Genomic DNA, 24,919 nt, shown 5'->3' on the forward strand with positions numbered 1-24,919 from the left:
TTTTCTAACATTGACCTTTTATAGAAGTGCCATAAGCTGCTTTGAGAGGCTGTCTCAAATATGCCCTTTTTGAAATAACAGGCCTGAGGCTCACATACCACTGATTGTTTGCAGTAGCTCCCAGGTGACGCTATAGAACACAGTATAGGAAAACAGGAGAGGTCCAGCAAAATGTCATGCTAACCACATTACCCTGCTTCTTAGCCAGAGGTATGTATTCCTGGTAAAATGTCTTTGCCAGGTTATCTTGTTGAGGGTTCTGAAAAGTATGTGTTGTTATGATCCTCATAATTAGCCCACCACAAGGGACTAGAGTTTGCCCTAAAAGATCTATTGTTATTTTTCTATTTTATTTTCCAGGGAAAAAATAGTTTTTAGAGTGGTGTGGGTCTTTGAAATGGAAGACTACTCATGGTTAAATATTTCAAGTCTGTGGGTTGATAGTGATATTGATTTTGTTTTCTTTGATTTCAAAAGGTTTTTCTTGAGGAGAGGCACCAGCCACAAAAAAAGGGATCACTATGTAGTTATAAAGTGATTCTAAATCTAGACAAAATATCATAATTTCAAGTTATGAAACCATTGGAATAGGAAAATAGCAATTTAAAAAAAATTTCTCCTATACAAATATTTATAAATAGTGATTTTTATTGGTTAAAATAACTCATGCAAAAATATTTTGTTTTATGACCAGATATAGAGTTCACTGGAATTATCTTCAGGTTATTTTTGCTTTCACATGTACAGAAAGACTGCTCTGAACCAGCTGCACAGCAGGTTATAAAGAGTTAATTAGAGGTCCAAGAGCTGCCTGGACTAAAAGACCAGCAGGAAAAACTTGGGGAAATAACAGTTCTTTCGTCCCTTTTCTTTTTGTTTTGTTGCTTGATCATAAGGGATTATGTTTCTTGAAGCATTCTGTCTGGTAAAATGACCAACCCACTTTGTCTTCTTTGCCTGCTGGAAACCTTGTTGAGTCTGGGTTTATCTGACCTTGAATCTTGGCTAATCTTATTCTGCTGTCATGACCCAGACTGACCTAATTGCCTATAATCCTGATGACATTTCCTTTCCTGAGTCTGAATTCTGCTTAGCCCTGTCCTAATAATCTTTTCAGTGTGTCCTTGTGGAAGCTATTCTATTTGCTTGGTCATTTTAGTTATTTTTCCGAGTCCTCTTTTCAATATTATTTGTGACAGTAGGCAAATTTTATATGTTATTGAAGAAGTTGCCATTTGCACAAGTATTGGTAATATATCAGAAATGTGTCAGAAAATTAAACTTACACTGGTAAATAGTTCAAATTTAGAAAAAAAATTGTCTTTTAACTCAATAAACATTTATTTGAAACTAGATAACATGACAAAAATATTTTACAAACACTTCCATGGAATGATTGTCACATTTGACTTTATTTTTGTTATTTCACTATGTTTTCTTTTTAGCTTAAAAGTGAATGACTGATATCAATATTTACACAAAGATTTATGAAGTTAGGTAGACTCAATCATTTAAAAAAATGTTTACTTGACATTTGGAGTTTGGGCATTCTCTCTTATCTGTTTTGGAAAGTAGTCTTCTCCTCAATTGTTTATTGATTGTGGAAGGGCATAGTTTATTATCAGAGGATAGATTGAAAGGCTATTTTGTCTAATATGCTAGTATTAGTTATCCTGTATTAGTTATTTCCTATCCTGGTTAACCAAAATGCCCCCTCTTTCCCTGATTCACTTCTGCCTCTCTAGTTTATCTCACATACCCTCTCCCCTTCATTGTCTTTTCTCTTCATTGTCTCTTCATCGCCATTTATCTCCATGAAGTTTCTTAGGAAGTTACTAAAATTGTCAAAATGATTTGCCTAAGATCAAACAGGTTGTAAGTAGGAGAGATGGGATTTGAACTCAGGGCCTCTGACTCTAAACCAAGCACTGTTTGAAATACTATGCAATAAATATCCATGACTCAATTACTATGATCTAGGGCAAGTTTTTTATTGGTTTCATTGAATTTTTATTTATTTTGATAAATATTTCTTTTTTTAATCCAAAATAAATGAATTTCTAATAGTGAAATTGTAGGCAGCATTACCAAACAAAATTAATATTTTTGATGTAGGGGGAGATTATTTTGAATAGGACCTGTGGATCCTTCAAATTACAATATGTAAACAACCACCTACTAACTTTTATTTCTAGTCAATGGAAAAAATGAAATATACAGTCCACTTGTATATATGCAATAATTTGTAGTCATGGAATCATAGATTTAGAAGATACCTTACAGCCCATTGAGTCAGATTCTCTCTTTTTTTCAGAAGAAGAAACAGATACAGAATTATTTGACTTGACAAAATCACAGGGTTAAAAAATGTGAAAAACAGCATTCAAACATGTCCTTGATTTCACTTTCAAAATCCTATTTACTGCTAACATAAGAGAACTAGAAGGTACCTTGCAGAACCCCTAAACCAGCTTTCTCTTTCTACATATGATTCTGCTACTGGGATTCAGTAATGTTAAATGAATTGTCCAAGCCATACAAATAGAGAGAAATAGAATTAGGACTAACACCCAAGCCTCCTGATTTCTATTCCTATTTCTGTAAGACCACACTAGGTCAAGAAAGGGAATTCTTCATCTCTTAAAACCTTTGATAAGTATTTCATAATTACATTTTAATTTGGATTGGGCCCACTTGGGAATGTTATGGGTTGCATGTGATTCAAGGGCTACATATTTGACATATTTATTGTAGGGCATGCTAGGAGGATAGCATGAGATTCCATGAGTAAAAATTCCTTGACAACTATGGAGTACAACAGTGAGAGGCATTTTTATCCTAGGAGTGAATCAACTGACAATTAATATTATTAACTTGGGTACAACTATGGGACATCACTTTAAATTCTATTCAAATTTTATTTTTCCTAGATAATGATTTCTATTAGGTGCTGATTTATTTTGAGGCTTGATACTAAGATAATAATGCAAAATTGATTTAGTCCATCCTTCTGCTTTAGGTTGCACAGTCCATAAAATAGCCTGGTTGGATATGTACCCAATTGTACTCTCCAGTCTCCCATTCTCACATAATTATATACACCAAATAGAATCATAGAATCTCTAACTTGAAAGGAAATTTAGAGTTTGTCCAGTTCAACCTATACCTAAGGAGAGATTATTTCTACAAATATCTTGGAAATATGGTAATCCAACTTTGGTTTAGAGATCTCTAATTCATTACCCTCAAGGTATAATATTTCAGCTTTGTAAAGCTCTAATTGCTATACAGTTTTTCCATATTTTGAACTGAATTTTCCCCCTCTATATTTTCTATTTGTTGCTCCTAGTTCTGCCCTCTAGAGCCAAAAAGAGCAGGTATGACCCCTCTTGAACATAATGGCATTTCAGAAGCTCTTGAAGACAGTTCTCTTTATTTCTCATACGACATAGTTGCAGATTCATTACTGCCTTCCTCTGTAAATCCTACAGTTTATCAATATTTTTCCTAAAACGTGTTGCCCAAAACCAAACTTAGTATTCTAAATGTTGCCTAACAAAGCCAGAGCATAGTAGTAGAAGTATTTATCTTAACCATTATTGCAGCTTAAGGCTTGCACTAACATTTTTGACTTACACATTGCACTATTGAATCATATTGACTTTGCAGACTATTCTAACTAGTCTAGTTATGTGTCTTCTTTGCCTTCTCTCTTCTGCCTCACATTGATTTTTGCAGTTGGCAAATATTTATGTTAAAAATGAGAAAGGTATTCACATCTTACATCATTGATAGAAGAATTGTAATAGAAAAGTACCAAGGGGATAAAGCACTGGACTGGAAAATGAGAACAGTATACTAATTCTTCACTTATGATCTGCCTCAATTTCACTAGAAAATAAATTCATTGAAATCAGGGACTGTTTTTGCCTTTATTTATGTCATGAAAATTTAGTACAGAGTTCAGGTGACTCGCATGCAATGATAGGTACTAGGATGGATCAGAATGGTGTATCAGTATTCATAACTCAGCCCAGCATAGGCACAGCAATTCATCAGGGAGAGAGACAGTTGTGTTTCTCCTTTCCCCACATTCCCACAGGTCAGCAGGCTGGGTGGGTCAGCAGCACAGATACTCCATTTCACAGAAAGTATAGAGCCTATAAGGGACCAAGTGTATATAGGGTTTTTTTATACAAAGTGCCTGCAGTATTATGTTGATAGTGGGATATTAGGATCAGAAAGCATGGACCAATATCCAAAAGGTTGTTTTCTAAAAATTAACTGGGAAGGCTTACTCAGGAAAAGCAAGATGGAATTATAACTGTGCCACATCAATAGACTTGCTGGAGAGTTTCATCAGCAAGTTCTAACTAGAAGTGGGTGTAGTTTATACTCATAAGCACATAAAGTTATATAGTAAGAGACAGTCCTAGAAGAGTGAGACCATAGTCTCTTCTTCTTATTCATTTGCACACCACTGTGTTGGTACATAGTAAGTACTTAATAAATGCTTATTTTGTAATTGAAAGATTGCTTGACCTTGCAGACAGCATTGAAATTTTCTGAGTATTATCCCCCCTCTATATAAAATAAAAGACTATATGGGATCGGTATTCTTGAAGTCTCCCTCTTCTAACAATTCTTTTTGTACCAGGAGTACTATCTTGATAGAGAATATTTATACTAACTAAAATGTTATGTCTTGCTTTAATGTTTGCAGCATATTTTTACATTATCTCATTTGTGTCTCATAGCCACCCTGTGAAGTATTCTATAAGTGGGCTTGTCTCCATTTTACAGATGAGTAAAATGAATCTTACATGGAACTTATTGCAATAAATGATTTATCCTATGGTCACACAAACAGCACGTATCATAAGTAGAAGTTTTAACCCAGGTCTTCTATTGATCAATCTACTATACTGAAAATATGCCAGATATATTTGGCAGAGTGATTGAACCTTGGGGAGATGTTGATTGATATCTAGACACAAAAACAATAAGCAGCAAATGATGGAATTGCTTTTAATGTCCTTCATTTTTGAGTTCCTCAAAGCTGTTAGAAGGAACACTATGATTTTAGAAGTAAGCACTGTACTTATACAGTCATTTTCAGTGTTGGTTTGAAAGTAAAATATTTTCTCATTGACCATCTTCTGTACCCAGCCAGTTTTGCTGATGGAATTACCAACTCTACCTACTCTAATATGCCATGCACATTCTAACTTTTTCATTTTTGCGTGTTCTTTTCCCTGCCAATTCCTTCTTCATATTCTTTCCTTTAGGTTCCAACTCAAGTCTTACCTCCTCCTGGAGACTTGAACACTCTCCTTGATTACTCACTTCACTTTAATTTCAATCACACCTCCCCTAGCACTCCATAACCATTATTTTCTGTGTCTCTCATTTCATAATTATTACCAATTGCCTATCGATTATGTAGGTTCTGAATTCCTTGTGGATCATTACTTTTTTCCCTGATTCCATCTTTGACAGCTCTTTATTTCAGATTTTTACTATTATCTAGTATTCAATTAAATTTTGTTCATGATATTGATGTGGTATATATGACATTGATATAGAATAACCATTCTTTTCATTTTATCCTTTTCCTTTTCAGTAATTTGTCACCTTCCATGTATGAATGGAGGTCAGTGCAGTTCAAGGGACAAATGCCAGTGCCCTCCGAATTACACTGGGAAGCTATGCCAGATCCCAGTACATGGTGCTAATGCCCCTAAACTCTACCAGCATCCTCAGCAATCAAACAAAGGCTTGGGAACACACATCGTTCACTCTACACATACCCTTCCTCTGACTATGACAGGCCAGCAAGGAGTCAAAGGTAAATATTTTTTTCTACAGAGCTTAGCCCCATTGTGTGACCTTAGCATTTCCAGGCATCATGAGAAATGTCAGCCAGGATTTAATTGGGAGATTGTTGTTCTCAAATGAGGAGACTGGTAGATGACTGTTATGGTCTCTCCAAGATCCTCTGAAGTCAGTCTTTGAAATTTATTCTTCCTTTTAAGTACACATAAGCTTTATTAATAATTAGTATTCTCTTGAAAGTGAAATGCAAATTTCCTCCCTAGAATTTGAGAACTTTAGGAAGTTTTTATTTCAGTTAGTGCAAATTGAGAGCAAATCTTATTATAAATTTAAAATAATACAGTTTATCAACTTTTTAAAATTCTCTGGTAAGCATAGTAGAAATTGACTAGTTACTATAAAAAAAAAGACTATGCTGTGGGAAATTGGAACTTTCTCTTTTGAGAGTGAAAAACAAATATTAAAATTGCCATCAAAGCAGAAACAAGTAATGAAACTTTTAATCTCTGCTGTGATCCTTGCAATAATCTACCCACAAATTATAGCTGAATCACACATTTACATCATAGGTTTATACAAGACTCATCCCCAAAAAATATCTTTTGTGGGCTTTAATTTTCTTTTCAAGTATTACTGTCAGAAGCTATAATTCATTTCTGCAGTTGCCTTTTTATTTTAGAGAAGCTTTGCATTCTAGGGTAATTGCAAATTTGAAGTGTATAACTGTTACCAGCAAGAACTTACTGTGGTTTTTAAAAACTGCATGGAATGTAGGCAAACTATTTATCTTGATAAATGTTTTATATTTAGATTATTTATTATTATGAAATTTTACTAAGAATCTCTTTTTCTTCATCCCTATTTGTTTCAGTGAAATTCCCCCCAAACATAGTGAATATCCATGTGAAACATCCACCAGAGGCCTCAGTACAGATTCATCAGGTTTCAAGAATTGATGGCTCCACGGGCCAAAAGGTGAAAGAAAGCCAACCAGGCCAGTCACAAATCTCTTATCAAGGAGTACCCATTCAGAAGACTCAAACGATACATTCAACATACTCTCATCAGCAACTCGTTCCTCATGTATATCCTGTTGCAGCTAAGACTCAGCTGGGAAGGTGCTTCCAGGAAACCATTGGATCACAGGTAAGAGAAAGTTGCCAGTCTGTCTGAGATTTGGTAGGTCTTTTGAACTCCATGCTTGCAAATTCACCTGGGTATTCCATCAATACTTCAACACACCCAATTTTCTTTTCCTGAAACTTCCTTCCTCTTTGACTGATTCACTATGCCTTGTATTGGCACCCCACGAAATCTTGTAAGTCCATTGTGCTTGAAATTTGGGGGTCATCTTTGACTTTTCACCCCATCTAAATTATCTTAAATATTTGGCTTGTAGGTCTTTTTTTTTGCCTGTCTCTGCAATATTTCTCAATCTATTTCTCCTTTTGATTTCCACTACTTCCAGCTTCATATATTGCAATATTTCCTACCATGTTTCTCCACCTTCATTCCCACTCCTCTCTTAAATATTCTTTTATATAGAAACCAGACTAATTTTGCTTACGTATTGATCTTAGCATGCCACTCCTCTGATCAAAAATATACAGTAACTAGTATTTTAAAATTCTCATTCAATAGATATTTATTGAGTACTTATTATAATGTATTGGGCACAAAGAGGAATGCAGAATGGGGTTCCTAAGAGCTTACCAACTGAATAAGATCCATGATAAATATACTATTTAACACTATATGCATGCAAAGATTTTTTGATATATAGAAACTTACTGCAAACTTACTTATGTTATCACTCTTGGTAACTCGATCTCTCAAACTTGCTTTTGAACAAGAATTGTTCAAATAAAACCATCATATTCTCAAAGCTGCATACCTGTTTAGTGTGAATGTGAGGCTTTCCTGAAATCCATAGCAAAGATAATTCTGGTTTTCAATGTGTCTTAGCAAATTTTGGAGATTTAGTGATGTTGTTATTGAGGAAGGGAATCAGGGATCAACCCACAAACTCTTCTGTAGTTAATAATCTTCAGAAAATACTCAAAAATACCTTTTATTCATGCTCTTTTGACTGACTTTTAAATGTCTATAATTTGGTGACTATTATATCTCTGGCTTTATCTCATGTTACTCTCTTCCACATACTTTGTAGTCCCACAAAAGTGGAAGACTCTTAAGCATGCTTTGTACTTTTCTGCCTCTATACCTTTGCTTATGCCATTTCTCCCTGCTTAGGATATCCTCCTTCCATCCAACTCACAAATTCCTTCTTCTTCCTCCAAGAAACCTTTCTTTATCCCTATATTTGGTACTGAGTCCCCATGTCAAACTTCCTATTCAACCTTGTTTGCATTCTTTAGTATACTTATTATGTTTTATTTTATGTTATAGTTATGTGTATATGGCATAGATTCCCATTAGATTATAAGTTCCTTGAGAACAAAGACTTTTCTTACACATTTTTTCTCTTGTGATACTGAGAATAGTGCTCATTCAGTTCAACTTACTAATTAACAGCCTGTTATATTTTTCTTTTTTAATATAATATTTTCCCCCTAATACACAATAAAAATTTAAACATTTGTTTTAAAGCATGCTTTCTCTTTTCTCTCTCTCTCTTTCCTTTCTCTCTCTCTCTCTCTCCCCTTCCCTGAGATGGCAAGCAATCCAATATAGTTTGTACATGTGCGGTCATGTAAAACATTTCCAAATTAGTCATTTTATACAAGAAGACTCAAGTAAAAAAAAAAAGAATGAAAGAAAGTGAAAAGGGGCATGCTTCAGTCTGTATTCAGACAGTATCAGTTCTTTATTTGGAAGCAGATAGTATGTTTCATCGTTAGTCCTTTGGGATTGTTTGGATCATCATATGGTTGAGAATAGCTAAGTCATTCACAGTTCTTCATTGTTGCTTAAATCATTTTCAAGGTACTAGAAATATAAAGAGAAAGATGATGATTAGTCCCTGGGTGTTTACAGCCTTGATATATAAAATGTCTTGAATTTGATTTATTTCCATTTCTGGTAAGTGCCAGCTGTCTCGATCAATTGGGAGGAATTAATTGCTCTACAAAATGATTCTATTTAAATATTTGCAGTCTATCCCCTCTCCAATGACAGTTCATTTTACATATAATTAGATTTCATAACATTTGATTTACACACACTTTTTTTGAGAGCGCATCTTTCAGAGTTCTATACGTCTAATATTTTTGAATCATCATTGTAGTAACTATAGTACATGCCATACACAGGCATTCAGGCAGTCATTCAATAAATATTTTTAAGCACCTACTATGTGCTAGACACTATACTAAGTTCTAGGGATACATTGAAAATTCAGAATAAATAGTTTTAATTTAGAATATTAGAGGCAGAAACTCATTGGGATCTATTCAGAGGAAGGTCCCCATTATCTTGGGTCAGTTGCTTGCAGATAATTAATACAATGCTATCAATAAGTGTCATCCAAGATGAGAACTATCCTAGAAAGATGGCTATCTGAATTTATGGAGAATACATCTGCATCAATAAGATAACAGATCTACTGAAGTATCTGTAAAAATATCTGTCACCTATACTTTAACATATTTAGCATGTATTGGTTTATCTGTCATCTGGGGGAGGGGATGGGGAGAAGGAGGGGAAAAATTGGAACAAAAGGTTTTGCAATTGTCAATGCTGAAAAATTACCTATGCATATATCTTGTAACTAAAAAGCTAAGAAAGAAAAAATAGTTTAAAATGCAGAAAAAGAAGTCTGTTACCTACTAAGAAATAGAAGATATTTTAATTGTATTTTGAATCTCTTTATTTTACAACTGAGGAAACTGAATTACATGAGAATTGAATTAATGGTTTCTTTTTCCCTTCTTTAAGAAATATGGAGAATACCATTAGATATTTTGTTAAACCAGTAATAAAAATTTAACTTACACCATAAATTCCATGAGGGCAGTTGCCATCTCTTACCTAAACCTTATATCCCCCCTAGTCTCTAGCACAGTTTTTGTACACCTAGTAGGTAGATAATAGATTTGTAGATAGGTACCTTAGAGGTCATTGAGTTCAACCACATCATATTGCATATGAAGTTATGGAGGCACAAAGAGGTTAAGTGACTTGCCAACTGTCACTTAGCTAGTGTTCAACATGGAATTTCAACCCAATTTTATGCCTTGCCCATTATACCACCCTTCTTTTTAAGTACCTAATATTGTCTTTATTAGTTAATATTTATTAAGGTTCATTCTTTAAGTGAATGAACAAATGGATTTCCTGCTAGAAAGAAAAGATATTAGATTTGGTGAGCATTAAGTTTAAACCTAAAAGAGATGCAGATTTAGAAACGATAGAGGTTTGCATGATGTAATATTGTCAGGGTGCAAAAGCTTCCCCTTTACTCAAAGTACCCTTTTCCATTTGCTCACTGATGTCTGAAATTCCTTAAGCAGTGAGAAAAAGCCTCTTATTTCACAAGCATTTTTTAAAGTGTTCTTGGAAAATCTTTACTCATATTCAAGATGTACCCTGCAAAAATTTTTTAAAAATATTTGTGCCTCCTTGGAATTCCTTGTCTGCCAGTATAGTTGCAGCCAGTCATACAGATGGATTTTTCATGAATGATAAAAGTAATTGTGCAAAAATCTGATACTGCCTTGTCAGGGTGCCATTTTTTAAGGAGAATTCTTGTTTACAATAGGTTTGTCTATTTGAAGACTCTGGAAGTAGTCTGTCATTGGGAAGCTTTATGAAGAACCTGTTTCTTTACAATACTGTAGTAGGCACTCTTCAAAATCAAAAAGGGTGTTATGGCAATAACATCAATATTGCATTTTAGCAATAATGTTTAAACACTGAATGAATATGTAAAAAAGATGAATTCCTTAATGCATAGTAAAAATTGTGTAAATGCTGAATTACAGGGAATTATCTTGTATTTGGATATGATGAGAACCATTATTTCCATTCCCATTAATCTATGAAAATTTTATTAAAATTGAAATATTAGCAAGAGAAGAGATTGATGGAAGAGAAAATATCAGGAATTGCTTAATGGAAGAAACATATTTTTTGATGGCTTGGCCATTGAGGGCATTCTAGTTTAGAAGAAATATCAGACTAGAATAAGATGAATGGATAAGTTCAGTTAAACAATTCTGTGCAAGGTAATATGTAGGCATTGGAAAAGCAAAGATCTCCATGATTTCTGAATTTTAAGAGCTATAGGATCTCCAGCAAGTCACTTCTCTAAAGGTATTTGAGAACTTTTAAAGGTCTTTAATTACACTCATTTTTTTAAACAAAATTTTTTTAACAAAATTTTTTTAGCAATTTTTTTAACAAAAATACTTTTTAAAAATGTTCTGAGATATGCAGATGAGACTAAATACAGTGAAATGACTTCCCATATTCACCTTGATGGTTAAGTAATGGAAGTGTAATTCAGACTCAAGTCTCTCCTGACCATAAGCCCCCTAGGCTTTTTGCTTTACAACACTACTGTTTTGAGTTGATATTTTGGACCTTCTTTTTTCCTTTAAGGGTGCCTTTGCTAATTTGAAAATTGAATTTGAAATAGGAAATGAAATTGCTAATTTGAAATGGGTGTTCATTTCACCCATATAAAAGTTTTGGGAGTGGGACACAGAATGGATTTCTTCTGATCTTCATATGCACATAGCAATGACAGCTTCCTTCATTCTATAAGGGAGGTTTTTTTGTTTATTTGTTTGTTGTTTGTTTTCAAGGAAGGTGGAGGGGTCATTTCTTCTTATATAGGAAATAGAAGATATGGGAACAGTTAGAGCAGCTAGAAGCTTCTGTGGCACTGGAAGGGACATCAGCGGCAATATCATTTAATCTTCTAATTTTACAGATTAGAAAACTGAAAAGATAACTGAAACCATGTAGGTTACTTACTCAAGATCACATAGTTATTTAAGGCTTATGACTGTGACATAATAATCTCTGTGAGGTAAATAGTAGACAAGTTGGAAAGGAATTTCATAACTACTTCATAATGATCCCTATATCACCCACCACTCAAATACAGGGGATAAAACTGAACCATGTAAACCCTATGTTGGTAATTTTTAAAATGGGTCTAAATTGAGAACCTCACTCTAAAATGGGAACCCTCATTATGTCTTTGGGAAGTTTCCCTCATAAATAACTTGATTATGCACAAATTACTGTAGTGCTTCTGTGGTATGCAGGATGAAATACTTTATGGGCAATGTTGCTACAGCACTGGCTTAATCCAATTCCTGTGACAAATGCCATGACATGAGGAGCTTTTGAATTTATATTTCAGCTGTTAAGAGGAGACAGCTTCCTTGAACAATACTGAGGGAGCAGTTAAATCCCTCTCCTTTTCTGGTTTGGGTAGGAAACAAAATTTCAGGAAAAGTGATGAGAACCAGTTGCCTTTTTCAGAGGTGCTGGCCTGCTCAGGCAGTACCTCTGAAAGCAGAGGGCCCAGTGAATTAGCTGAGGGCTGGCCTTACTTGGGTGAAATAATCTCACTTTCTAAAACCCTTCCTAACATTCCCTATGCAATGAGTTTTTCTTGTCTCCCATCCAGATATTTGCCTGGTATGACCCATTTGTAGGTGTCAGTGAGTCTGCTTATCCCTAGTTGATCTAAGATGACTGCTGGATTGGAATAGCCAGGCCAAAACTTACCTTTTACTCAGGTAGTTTGTAGCCTGAATTGTTAGTTGGCTTATGTCCAGCAGACACTAGTCCCTTCTTGGCTAGAGTAGGAATAGATCAGAACAGTTAAAGGGGAGCTGAAGACGAGGTAGAAAATCAAGCGTAACAGGAGAACATATCCACATGTTATTGGATTTCTGCCAGCAGAGGATACTTGCTTGATTTCCTTGAAGTCAAAGTACAGGGCAAAAGACAGGATGCCAAAATGTAGATTCCTAGAACCTTATTAAAGAGTACTTCAGAGAATTAGCTGTGACCCAGACATTACCCTTTTTTCTGTCTGAGGAAGATCTAATCCAAATCCAAGCATCGGGCCTTCTAGAAATGAAGGAACCTGTCCTTATTGAGTATTAATGCCGTATATGGTTTATTTAACAAACAAATGAGAAAGCGAATGACTGCTGCCTATCCTAGTCTTTCTCCCTAAAGCAGACCATTTTGTCCTAAAGAAAAATGTCTTTATTATTATACAGATTCCTTAAAGTATCCATAGTTCACTAAAGTAATGTTATTAGTGGTAATTAGATTCTTTGGGGGTGGGGTAGAGGGCCAGTGCAAGGATCCTGATTTAGAGTTGGAAAAGATGTTAGATGTCATCTAGTCCAGAGGTATCAAACAAGAACTTGTGGTCCAAAACACTTTTGAATGTGCTTGGACCAGATTAAAAAATTACCTCAATTGGTAAATGTTTAACAAAATAATAGATAATAAAAAATAGATAAAACTATATTTTAAAACTAGCCGAGGTCCTAGCCACTTAATCTTATTCTACCTTATTTTCTTCACCATTAGTAAAATGGTGTTAGAGTTAAATAAGCTTAAAAATCTCTTTTCACTCTAAATACTAGTACCTCTTTTTTTTCCTTTATTAAAGCTTTTTATTTTTCAAAACATATGCGTGGGCAGTTATTCAGCATTAGCCCTAGCAAAACCTTGTGTTCCACTTCCCTCCCTTCTCCTCTCCCCTAGATGGCAAGTAGTCAAATATATGTTAAACCTGGTAGAAATATATGTTAAATCCAATATATGCATACATATTTATATAATTATTTTGCTGCACAAGAAAAATCAAATAAAACTAGAAAAAAAGAGAAGCAAAATAAAATGCAAGCAAACAACAACAAAAAGAGTGAAAATGCTATGTTGTGAATCAAATTCAGTTTCTACAGATCTCTCTCTGGGTGTAGATAACTCTCTTCATCACTAAACAATTGGAACTGTAGTACCTCATTTTTTAATCCAGAAAAATAATTCTCATTTTTATCACCTACTTCTTTGGAGATTTGGCTTCAGTGATTTTTTTGTTATTTCTAAAATTAAATCTATCCTTAAAAGATCAAGACAACACTATTAAGGGTATTTTTTATGTGTTGTAGACTCTTGATGGTAGTGTCCAAAAATAGCTTCTAAAATATGTTAGTCAGCTACAGCATAGTTGAAATAAGCATTCAATCTCTTAATCTGATACTTTGAATGGAACACCAGTCATTTGTATATTTATATTCTAATCATTCAAAAGATGTTTGATACTTGTGCATTTGACTAAGTACCCATATGAATAATATGAGAATAAACAGAGTAATATGAAAGGGAGGTTTTTAAAGTTTGTTCCATGTCAATGAAATCTACTGTCTAATTCAGTGTAACTAAATATATTACTGCCTGACTTGTGTTCACACACACACACACACACACACACACACACACACACACACTTTCATTCACAAATTCTTCTCAATTATTTATTAAAATAATATGTTCTGGCATTTTTATTCAAAAGACAGCAATATTGCCATATAGAAACACATTGTATAAGATAACATAGATCTGATCCTAACTTTCTAAGAGCTTGTTATCAATGATATATACATTCCATTGACATGAAATAATATGTAAAAAAAGCTATAGGGACACATAGTCAACTATACAAAAATCTCTTAAATGCCAAGGATAGCTTCCCTTCTATGTTCTAAATCCTTAATATATTTCAAACCCACTTCTTTTGATTTCTTCCATTGTCTTCCCTAATTACTGTAGTCTATATTACATTTGGCTTTTCTTAAATTCCTATTACATTTGTAAGTAGTACAATATAATTTTTATTAGTTTTCCATTTATTTTATATGTCTATGGCTTGTGACTTTGTTAGAGTGGCCAAACATTAAATTTCTTTTGTGTTTCTTATAATTATAATTATAATTGTAAACTCTCCAACAGGATGTGAGCTCAAGAACTGGGGCAGTTTTATTTTTATTTTTGTATACTCAGTGCCTGGCACCTTGCAAATGCTTCATACATGCTTGTTCATTGACAGATTGATTTATACTATGTAACCAGGGTGTTAGGTAATTGATGTTTAATAAGTATTTGATGACTGAATGAAATAATTATTGCTGTTTCCCCCCAAGTGACTGGAAACGCATATTTCATGTACAGAATGGAGAATGAAAGAGAAATCTTAAAACAGTTCTGACTAAACAGGTTTGGAGTTAGTCATCATTTCCCCACTTTGTCAGTTAAGACTTTATAGAACTGATGAAATGTCAGATTTTTGTATAGTGGAAAGAAGGGAACTTTGCTTTGGAGTAGAGTTGTTTTAGGTCCAATTTTTTGGGTCCAGCATGAAATAATTAGATGAAGGGGCTTTGGGGGAAGTCTATGTTCCCTTATTTGTAAAACAAATGATCTGAACTAAATCAGAGATGTCAAATATGCTCTCTGCAAAGAGAGTAGCCAAACCAGATTAAAATGTAGTTGAGAAATACTTAGCAAAATAAATAAAAACACATTAGAACATATATGATAATATGTTGTATGTTAACATGCATATTAACTATGCAGATTAACATGTACGATTCTCATATTAGCTCCTGTTTCTTTTTGAGTTTGACATTTCCAAATAAATGTCATCTAAAGTTCCTTCTAACTCTAAATCTATAATCTTATGACATATAGTCAACTCCAAAGGAGTTAAAAATGACCTTCAAAACAAAGGGAATTACAAAAACAACACATATGTATCAAGAGCCCTTTTTTTGGTAGAGAAATAAAGGAAGTAATATAATTAGGAAGATTGTGGTCAAAGATTTAGTTCTTTGACAGGTGCAACAGCCAAAGAACCATATTATTATCAAAGTGATGATTCTAAGAAAATATTCTGTACATAAAAGTGAAATTCTGTTAAAAACAGACAGTTTTAAAAGTGACAGCTTATGCAGAGTCTATTTAGTCTTCATAACAATTTATGAAGAATGTACCAAGCCTGAATTAATGTTGTAATTATTGAAATAGAGTGGAAAGAATAAAATTGATAGATGATGTAGAGAAAAAAAGTATTAATAGCACATTCCAGGATTTAATAAGTTAAGACTAGGAAGTTATTCTTGATATCTAACCTAAATTTTTCATGTTAATAAGCCACCCCTTAGGATTCTCTCCTTTAGGTTAAACAACTACAGTTCCTTAGTTTTTCATCATAGGTCTCATTTACCAACCCATTAATCATCTTGGTGCCTTTCATCTTAATCCACTTCAGATTCTCTATTGTGTCCAGAAATAAATCACCATCATTTAATACTTAGTAGCCATCAATAAGCTAGACTAGAATGCTTAGATGGAACCCAGCAAGACTATCTATAGGAGCCAGATGATTTGTATTGCCTCTGTGGCTTGTTGTTGCATATTGTTTCACTTCTTTCCTTCTTTCAATCTTAGTATGTCTACCTAGAATCAAATAGGAACCAGTTTGGAAGTGAGGTTTTACATAAAATGTAGTGGCAAAAATAAACATTTTGAAAAATATATAAGTACTTATAAATTTGATGGAATATAATTTTTTTCAAATTGGTTAATTGGATAATTGGTTGCCTTAATTATTTGCATTTGCTTTTCTTAATTCTTCTAAACAAGTGGTCATGTAGAGGAAATATCATTAAAGGATAATAAGTGAATTTAATCTAGTCATTTAGGATAAGCTATATCATGGAATTTCTATAATTATTTACCAAAGAAACCTCAGAGGGTACTGTGATATGTAACATGTGTTTTGTTTTGTTTTTTTTTAACCCAAATAACACCAAAAAACACAATTCAGAAACCTGTAAATTCTCCTTTTGGGAAATGCTAGAATTACTAGAGTAAAGCCAGTGAAAGGCCACAATTGAATAATTTACTTTAAAAAATGTAAAGTAAAATCAGATGTTTTGCGCTTTGGGATTTTTTTCCTTTTTAAAACCATTTTTGCTTGAATATAGTCTTTTTTTTTTAATTACCATTTCAAGAACTAGCATAGTCTGGAATTCTTGGGAGTCCAGGGTTTGGCCATGGATCCTTTTAAACAAATACACCATCAGAAATTGAAGCAGTTCCATTTACAGTGTTTAGTGCATCATCCACAGTTGGTTCTTTGTAAAATCAATATTTTGGAAATATAGAGGATTAAAGGTATATCATATACCCCAAATGCCTAACATTTCTTTAATTACTCTAATAAAAGAAAACTGGATGGATTTTTTTTAAGAGCTTGCTTGTAAAGAATGTTTTCCTGAAGCCAAAACAAATTTTTTACAAGTCTTTTTAGAAAATCTGGAAGTATTTAAGAGTTTTCCTCCTCTTCATATGAGACAATGCCTGTTACTCTGCCAGTGATACATTGGACAATAGTCTTGTTTATAATAATCTGCCATTAGATCAAACTGATCAAGTATGTTGCCGAGCAATTATATCAGTAACATATTTCAGAAATGTGTAACTTTTTCTCATTGCTGAATATAAATAAACAGGTTTGATCTCCATTTTGAGGATTTTGAATGGCTCTCATGAGGGTTTCCAGTTCTTTTTGGATAAATAATTAGCTGATGCTGAGGGACAGAAGGACATCTTTTTTTCCTGGAAGTTCCTAGAGATCCTTTAATAGAGGAGGAGATACATCTATTTCACCTGGATGATGCTTACAAGGGGGGAAAAAGATGTGCTGAGGAGATGTCTTTGTACATTAAGTATAGCCAAGTTCTCCCCCCACACCATCCCCAGGGATCTTATTCTTGTGAACATGAAAAGTCCCACATTTCCAAAAATGGGATTCAAGTTGTTAAAATCATTACACTATTCAGCAAATAGCTTCTGTGCACCAAAATACCATGAAACTTTATGTCAAGATATTGGTGATACTTGTTTCTAGGTGTGGATGGATGTGGGCACTATAGCTGTAAGGTGCAATAATTTATAGGACACCTGGGAGGTGTGGTTGCAGAGATTTGTTTTCTGATGGGATTGTAACCTAAGGCATAATTGATATTTCTTTACATTTTTATTCAGCAATCTAGGAGAAATTAATTTTAACTAAGGCCCAGAAAGCATCTAAGAAATACTGTGTGTCAGAGAACAGCAGCAAGGGAATGGAGCCTCACTGGATCTATTCAGTAGCACCCCTTATACCACCTGGTACTAATTACAGACAGGTGGACAGGAACATGTGGGACAGGTGTAAAGAATATCCTGACCCAAAGTAGTTGGACAACATGAAATTAAATAAGAAATGAGTAAGGAAGATGAAGCAGAATTTTAAAAATGATAATAACACATACAACTAATAGTATTTATTACTTATTTTGCAACCATAGGAAAGTCACTTAAGGTCACTGAACCTTATTTCTTCATCTATAAAAAGGGAAGAACAATAATTAAATCATATGCCTCGAGTTACAAATATATTGTAAGCACTTTTCATCATATCACACTTGCTTTAAAAAGAACTTTTCAAATCAGAAGACAATGGAATATCCATAGAATGGGAATAGAATCTCCAGTGTTCAGTTTATTACCCATAGGGCCATCCTGGGCCATGCAGGGATTTGCCTAAGATCCTGATGGAGCTGTGGTTGTTTAACTTGGGATAGGGATGGAGTGGGATGATGATAGTAGAACATTTGTAGATTAATTATGCTAAGATTAGATGTATAGTACATTTCTGTTAGCATGATTGAGCCCAAAGTATCTAAACAGTTATAATAAGAGAAATGCTCCATTTTTGTTTTGAAATCATCCAAATGCTACCTATAAGCATATATTCACCTAGAGCACAGTTTATAATAATGTTGATGTTTAGCACTTAATACTTTTCAGTATACCCTTACAAATATCAATTCTCATATTAAAAGGCTGGTTAAGTGTTGATTTCTTAGGAATTTAGGAATTGGGTTAAGTGACACAGCACTTCCTATGTCCTCCCACTTTCTATCACTCCTTTAAAATACTTATCTATATATAATCTTATAGAAAATACTGCATGTAGCCTTACTTATGTGTAATCGTGGTATAGTTTTATTATATCTCTTATTTATGACTATAAATATCTTGCCTTTGGCATTTACTAACAGTGAACATGGACAAGTTTTTCATCTGTAAATTAGGCATAATAGTAGCACAAGTTTCTTGTGAGGATTAAGAGGTAATGTAAATAAAATACTTTGTAGACATTAAAGCATTAAATAAGTGTTATCTATGAGGATAGTGGTAAAGTTAATTTTATTTTATGTTGATGCATTTATCCATTATTTTATTCTTATGTCTATTTTTGTCTATTAATGTAGATTGCAACCATTTCATGCCTTCGCATTATCTGTGATTCTAGGAAATTTTTAAAAAATAAATCTTCTTAGAGTGGGCTTTCTTTAATTTTTTTGATATCATAAACTCATCTAGCTCTTATGTATTATCTCTTATCCATGCTACATGACTGAATCATTACTTTTTCTATTTGTGTATGGCCTTAAACTTATATTTTGTTCCATTCCTTGCATTATATAGTAACCTGTGAAATAAAGACACAAAGACACAAAAAATCATGATCATTATCAGTTAATTTGGGTTTTCATCACTAGCAGAAATGATTTGTAAAACTATGAACTTTTCCAGTCAACTTCTCAAGGTCTTATTTATTTCTTTCCTCCTCTTTATTCTTTTTTCCCCTCAGAACTTAAGTTTTATAGTTGCAGTCATTGTGTATATTAAATGATATAAGGACTCTCTGTTTTGCCAATAAATGCAAAACCTTCAAACTAAATTGGAATGAAAAGGGTCAATTTCCCCCAGTCCTCACCCCACCCATCACTCCATTCAGAGGTCATTTCTACCCTGACTTCTGGTTCTCTGTCCACATGGAATAAAATTCTGTGGAAAGCTAGACTTGACATTCATGATACTCACACTGTGTGATGGCATGTGCTTGGGTAGGAGTTTGCTTTGGCTCATAGTTCTACTGGGATGTCCCTCCAGCTGGGAAGGACTTCATGCTGAGCCCCCAAATCCTCTCCCACTGAGTATTGAACTCAAACAGTGGCCAATATATTTTTTTTAAATGTATGATGGCAGGCTGCAATTTTTCCTTCTCTCTGATTATCATCACTTTTTCATTTTAATCAAAATTGGTGCTATTTTTCTTTCAATCCTTTGCTAATGTTGAAGTCATGAAGGACATAAAACATTATTTTTAAAGTACTTAAGGGAAAGAAAGGGGCATAGAAAAAAAATTTTAAATCCATTATATTTTGGATATAGAACCAAACATTTTTCACATATCACATTTTTCATTAAGATGCCAATGATAAGAATTTAAAAATATATATTTATATATATATCCACACCTAAAATTTCATCATTGTATAGAGGTCCTTCTTTGGAACAATCCTCCAGTGATGGTCAGCTACTGTTTTCTAATATATAACCTTATTGAATTGATGTGGTATTGAAAGAGTGTTACTTGCTCTGTATCAACTTGTCTGTGCAGGCCAGAGATAGTACTTGAATCTAGGCCTTACAGAAGCCAAGGCTGACCTTTATTCATTCTATCCTGCTTATTTCCTGATTAAACTAAATTGGTCCAAAATTCTTTTATTTCAAGAAAACCACAGAGTATAAGAAAGACAACTTAGTCACTCAATCAAAGAAGCCCAATGGGCAGCAAAAGGTTCTCTGATTAAATAGCTAAAATCTGATCAAGGAAGCCTTAGAAGAGGGAACCTAAGATTAGGCTGACTAAGGACAGTTCTGAATGTGACACTTAATGCCTGCCAAAATTCAGACACAGCTAGGAAAATAGAAGTAAGCAGCAGGAATCCAGAAAAGCAGTCAGAACCAAAAAACTGCTTTGCCTTCTTTTCCCTAGTCACCTGGCCTGGATTTATATTTAAATGCTAATCTTATTTGAAATTTCTTTACTACTTGGAAAAGTCTCCAAGACTTTGCCCCACCTTTCTTTTCTGACCTTTTACTCAAGCAGATTTCCACCCACTCATTTTATTCCTGTAAATTTGGCTTCCTACTCCCCAAGCCTAGCCTAGTGTCCTTTCTCAGCTGGAGGTTATTCTTTTATGTGCCCTGCTTCAAGGATATGGAATTTCCCTCCTCCTCAGAACCACTGAGTCACTTCCTTTTTTCAGATCTTGGCCTAAGAGCAGCACTACTTGATGTTGCAAATGAGTGGGAAGAACCCATCCTTGTATCCTTTCCATGGCTTTACCTCCATCTGATTCTCAAAAGTATTTTTATTTCTACTCTTTTCCAATTGTACATTTGTTGATTTGGTTCTGTATTTCAATATGAATCTATTTTTTCCCTCTCACAAAACACTCTTTATTCAGCCATAGGGAATTTATTTTAGATTCCATTGTGTAATATAGTTTAAATATAATTATGTACATGTTCCAAAGATACTAGCTACTCCCTGTTGCTTATATGATAAATGCCAAACTCTTTTGTTTGGTATTTAAAGCCCTTTACAATCTGGCATCAGCATACTTCTCTAGAGTCACTACACATTTACTCTCCATTCACTCCAAAATTTCACCTAAACTGAAACTTTAATTTCCTATCTTCATAACATTGCTGTAATTGTTCCTCATGCCTGAAAAGTACTCTTTTCTTGTCATCTTTTTAAATTTCTAGTTTCCTTCAAAGTTGTTTCTACCTTTAAACATATTTTTTCTTTAAGTATGATAATTTCTATATGAAATTTTGCATCTCTGTCATTTATATTTCTTTATATGACAAATTCTACATTAATTTGAAAACTGTTGTGTCTCCATCAATGCCAACATTCTCTTGTTCATTTAAAAATTTTGCTATAATGATGCCCTTTTCATTCTTTCCTTTGCCTTTTTTTTTTCTGGGGGGGAGCATCACTATCATGTTTCTTCTTTTCTACCCAAATTTTTCCTAATTAAAAAAAATTCTTGTAATAAATAGCCATAATTAAGCAAAATAAATCAATATTTTAGACATGTACAAATAATGAGGTGAAGTCTAGTTTGGGGGGCTCCCAGTATGGGAACCAAAAATATGATGAGGTTTAGGTTTTGGGGGTTCCTTTTAGTAGGGAATCAAATGATAAAGTCTAGATTTAGGGAACCAAAATGAGATTAGGGTTTCTGGTGGTCAGGGAGTTAAATGATAACGCCTAGTGGCAGGTTTGGGGAACCAAATGGAGAAGTTTGGTTTCCCTGCACCCCCTCGGGATTCGGCGCAAAGATAGAGTTTTGGGGACTCCTGGCTGCGCAGGGATTCTTTGTAAAGGAATTTACAAACCTGAAAACCTAGATTGATAAAAGAGGTTTATTATAGGGATTGGGAAGTAAGGTTAGAAATTTTGACCGAGAGGCATAAAGTTTCATTAGGGAAATAGGTGAGGGTAAAGAGAGGATAGCACTGGAAGAGAATATTATTCCAGTGGGCAGAGGTTTCCTTGGTATAGCATGGCATAGCCTAGCATGGCATAGCATGGCATGTTTAGAATCTCTGTAGAGAGAGAATTTTAGATTGGCTCTTTTATAATAGGAGCTTTGGCTACAAGCTGAAGGGGACTAGTGGGTGGAGTAACAAGTTGGCTCATATACTAGCTGGGTTTCAGCTTGAGCTGGAATTTGAATAGAATTGAATGAGTTTCTTTAATTCAATAGGGTTGGAATTCTTTTGCTCAGGACTGAACCAATGCTACCTAGGTAACAGAATGAAGCTGTTTATCTTGTTTTCCTCCAGTGGGGGTCCCTCACTGAGGCTAAGTTGAAGATTTTCTCCTTCAAAGAGTTTGAGAATTTCAGGGTCCCTTCTTCACAAACATGTATGTTTCAATCAATTTGAGTGCCTCTTTCTTTTTGTCATGTGTGTGGGTATCATGTTTCATCATTTCATTTCATCACTAATGTTCATTATTATTAATTCTCTGAAGTCATGCTTGGTTATTACAATGACTAGAGTTCTTAAGTCTTTCGTTTAGGTGGAATAGCAAAGCCCTCTTTTGTTCTGATTTTTCTTTTTTGGATTCATGTTGCTTACTACTATTTTCCTAGCTATATCTGAATTCTGATAGGCATTAAATGTCCCATTCAGAGCTCTATAGCTGACTGTCCTTAATCCATCTCATTTTAGTTCCTCCCTTGAGACTTCCTTGATCATAGTTCTAGCTTTTCAATCAGGGAAACTTTTATTGCCCATAGTGTTTCCTTGATTAATAGACCAAATAGTCTTCCATACATCCAGAGGTGTAATCTTCCATACATCCAGAGTTGTCTTTGATTAGGGCTCCGGGAAAATTTTTGTTCTCTCTAACTTTCTTAATCTATACTCTGGATAAAATCTGTCTACTCTTATTTCCCACCTCTATCCTTACCCCCACTGCTACTCCCAATGTAAAGCTTCCTTGATCAGAGCACTGGTTGGTGTCTTGATACATCAGGTTGCTGGGTGGTCTTCTGTCTCTTTGGAGGCTTTCCTGATCAGGATGCTCAGTGGTTTTCTATTTTTTTCCCTAGGACTTTTTAGGACAGGCTGCTCCCCCTTCTTTCCCCCTCTTCCTTGATCAGGGAGCTAGAAGTTTGTGTATTGCTTGTGATTTCTTTGATCAAGTGTTGTGTGTGGTGTGTTTCCCCTTTGATTCTTCCCCATCAGGGTATATGCATGATGCTTTCTGCTCATGTGTACAAAACTTCCCGAATGGTACTCCTCTTCTAGTCTTAGCTTTTGTCTAATTTAGTGCTATTCTGGGCTGGATGAAGGAGTTTCTTGAAGTTTCTCTTTAGATTTTTTTTTTTGTTCATAGTTCAATCTGTTCTTTTTAGATTTGGCTCCTGTGAGAGCAACTATGTGACTATCTTAAAAGGAAGTATCTTGTAATATACCGAATGCAGTGCTGGATCTGGAATCCGGAAGACCCTTAGTTCAAATGAAATTTCAAACCTGTACTAGCTATATGACTCTGGGTAGGTCACTAAAATGAGGGATAATAATTACACCTACCTTCCAGGATTGTTGTGAGGATCAAATGAAACAAAATTTATAATGTGATTAATAAAATGACTGGCACACAATAGGTACTTAATAAGTGCTTATTCTTTCTTCTTCCCCTTTTCTCTTAATAAGATGTTTTCTGATTTACCTTGCTACTAAAGTTCTATCTTGAAATTACTTCACATTAATCCTCTCTATATGTTGTATTTCTATATCTATATATCGACTACGTCTCCTGATACAGTGAAAAGTCCAGTGAGCGAGCATAGGGACAATTTCCTTTTTATCTTTGTATTCCCTAGGCTCAGTACAATGCTTGTCATATAACAAGTTCTTAACAAATGCTTGTTGCTTGATATAATTACTTGTTTGGTGATAATATTTCAGTGTCACAGTTATAAGATCAGCAGTAATAACTTATATGAGTAAATTTCAAGTTACTACATTGAATCTTTATTACAAAGACCTTAGGATGAAATAGAGCTGAAAGGGACCTTAGAAATCACCTACGCCAACCCTTCATTTTACATTTGAGGAAACTGAGACCAAGGAATATTAAGTAATTCATCCAGTTTCACGTGGGAAGCTATCTTTATAACAGTGCTTTGAGCATCTTGCTATATTCTTTCCCTTAAATGGGATGCAAGATGGAGTAGCCTTAAGTATTCTACATTTAAGCAAACAGTGTTATAGTGAGGTTTTTTTTTAGTTTTGTTTTGTTTTGTTTTTTGGTGTCTATAATGTTGTAGCATAAGGAAGAAGTAAAAATCACTGAGTGGACATTTAAAATTTTATCTCTGCTGCACCTCCATGTCCAATTTATGACTGAAGCAGTGGGATCACAGTTGTGATTGCTGCCAATTTGTACTGACAAAAATTATAAGCCTCAAGTGCCAGATGATTCAGAGTTGGGAAACATTACTTCAACTCATATGTTTATCTGAAGATTTAAACCAGTAGTGCACACAGTTTAATTACTAGTATCATGAAAATGCTTTTAGCCTTTCCTCTAAGTGGAGATCAAGTATCAAATAGATCCTACAATTTATATTTCATGAAAGAATATCCC

At 34.2% G+C, this 24,919-nt stretch overlaps 1 protein-coding gene across 2 annotated transcripts in view; it reads left to right on the forward strand.

Moving 5' to 3' along the window:
- LTBP1 (latent transforming growth factor beta binding protein 1) overlaps window positions 1-24,919 on the forward strand; it is a 439,704-nt gene that overhangs the window by 220,472 nt on the left and 194,313 nt on the right. For both annotated transcript variants that reach the window (XM_051976131.1, XM_051976132.1), the window contains exons 6-7: window positions 5,624-5,848; window positions 6,707-6,981. In XM_051976131.1, coding sequence (XP_051832091.1) covers window positions 5,624-5,848; window positions 6,707-6,981 — 500 coding nt within the window. The remainder of the gene's footprint in view (window positions 1-5,623; window positions 5,849-6,706; window positions 6,982-24,919) is intronic.

Source organism: Antechinus flavipes, chromosome 2 (genome assembly GCF_016432865.1).
Source record: "Antechinus flavipes isolate AdamAnt ecotype Samford, QLD, Australia chromosome 2, AdamAnt_v2, whole genome shotgun sequence".
Lineage (NCBI taxonomy): Eukaryota > Metazoa > Chordata > Mammalia > Dasyuromorphia > Dasyuridae > Antechinus > Antechinus flavipes.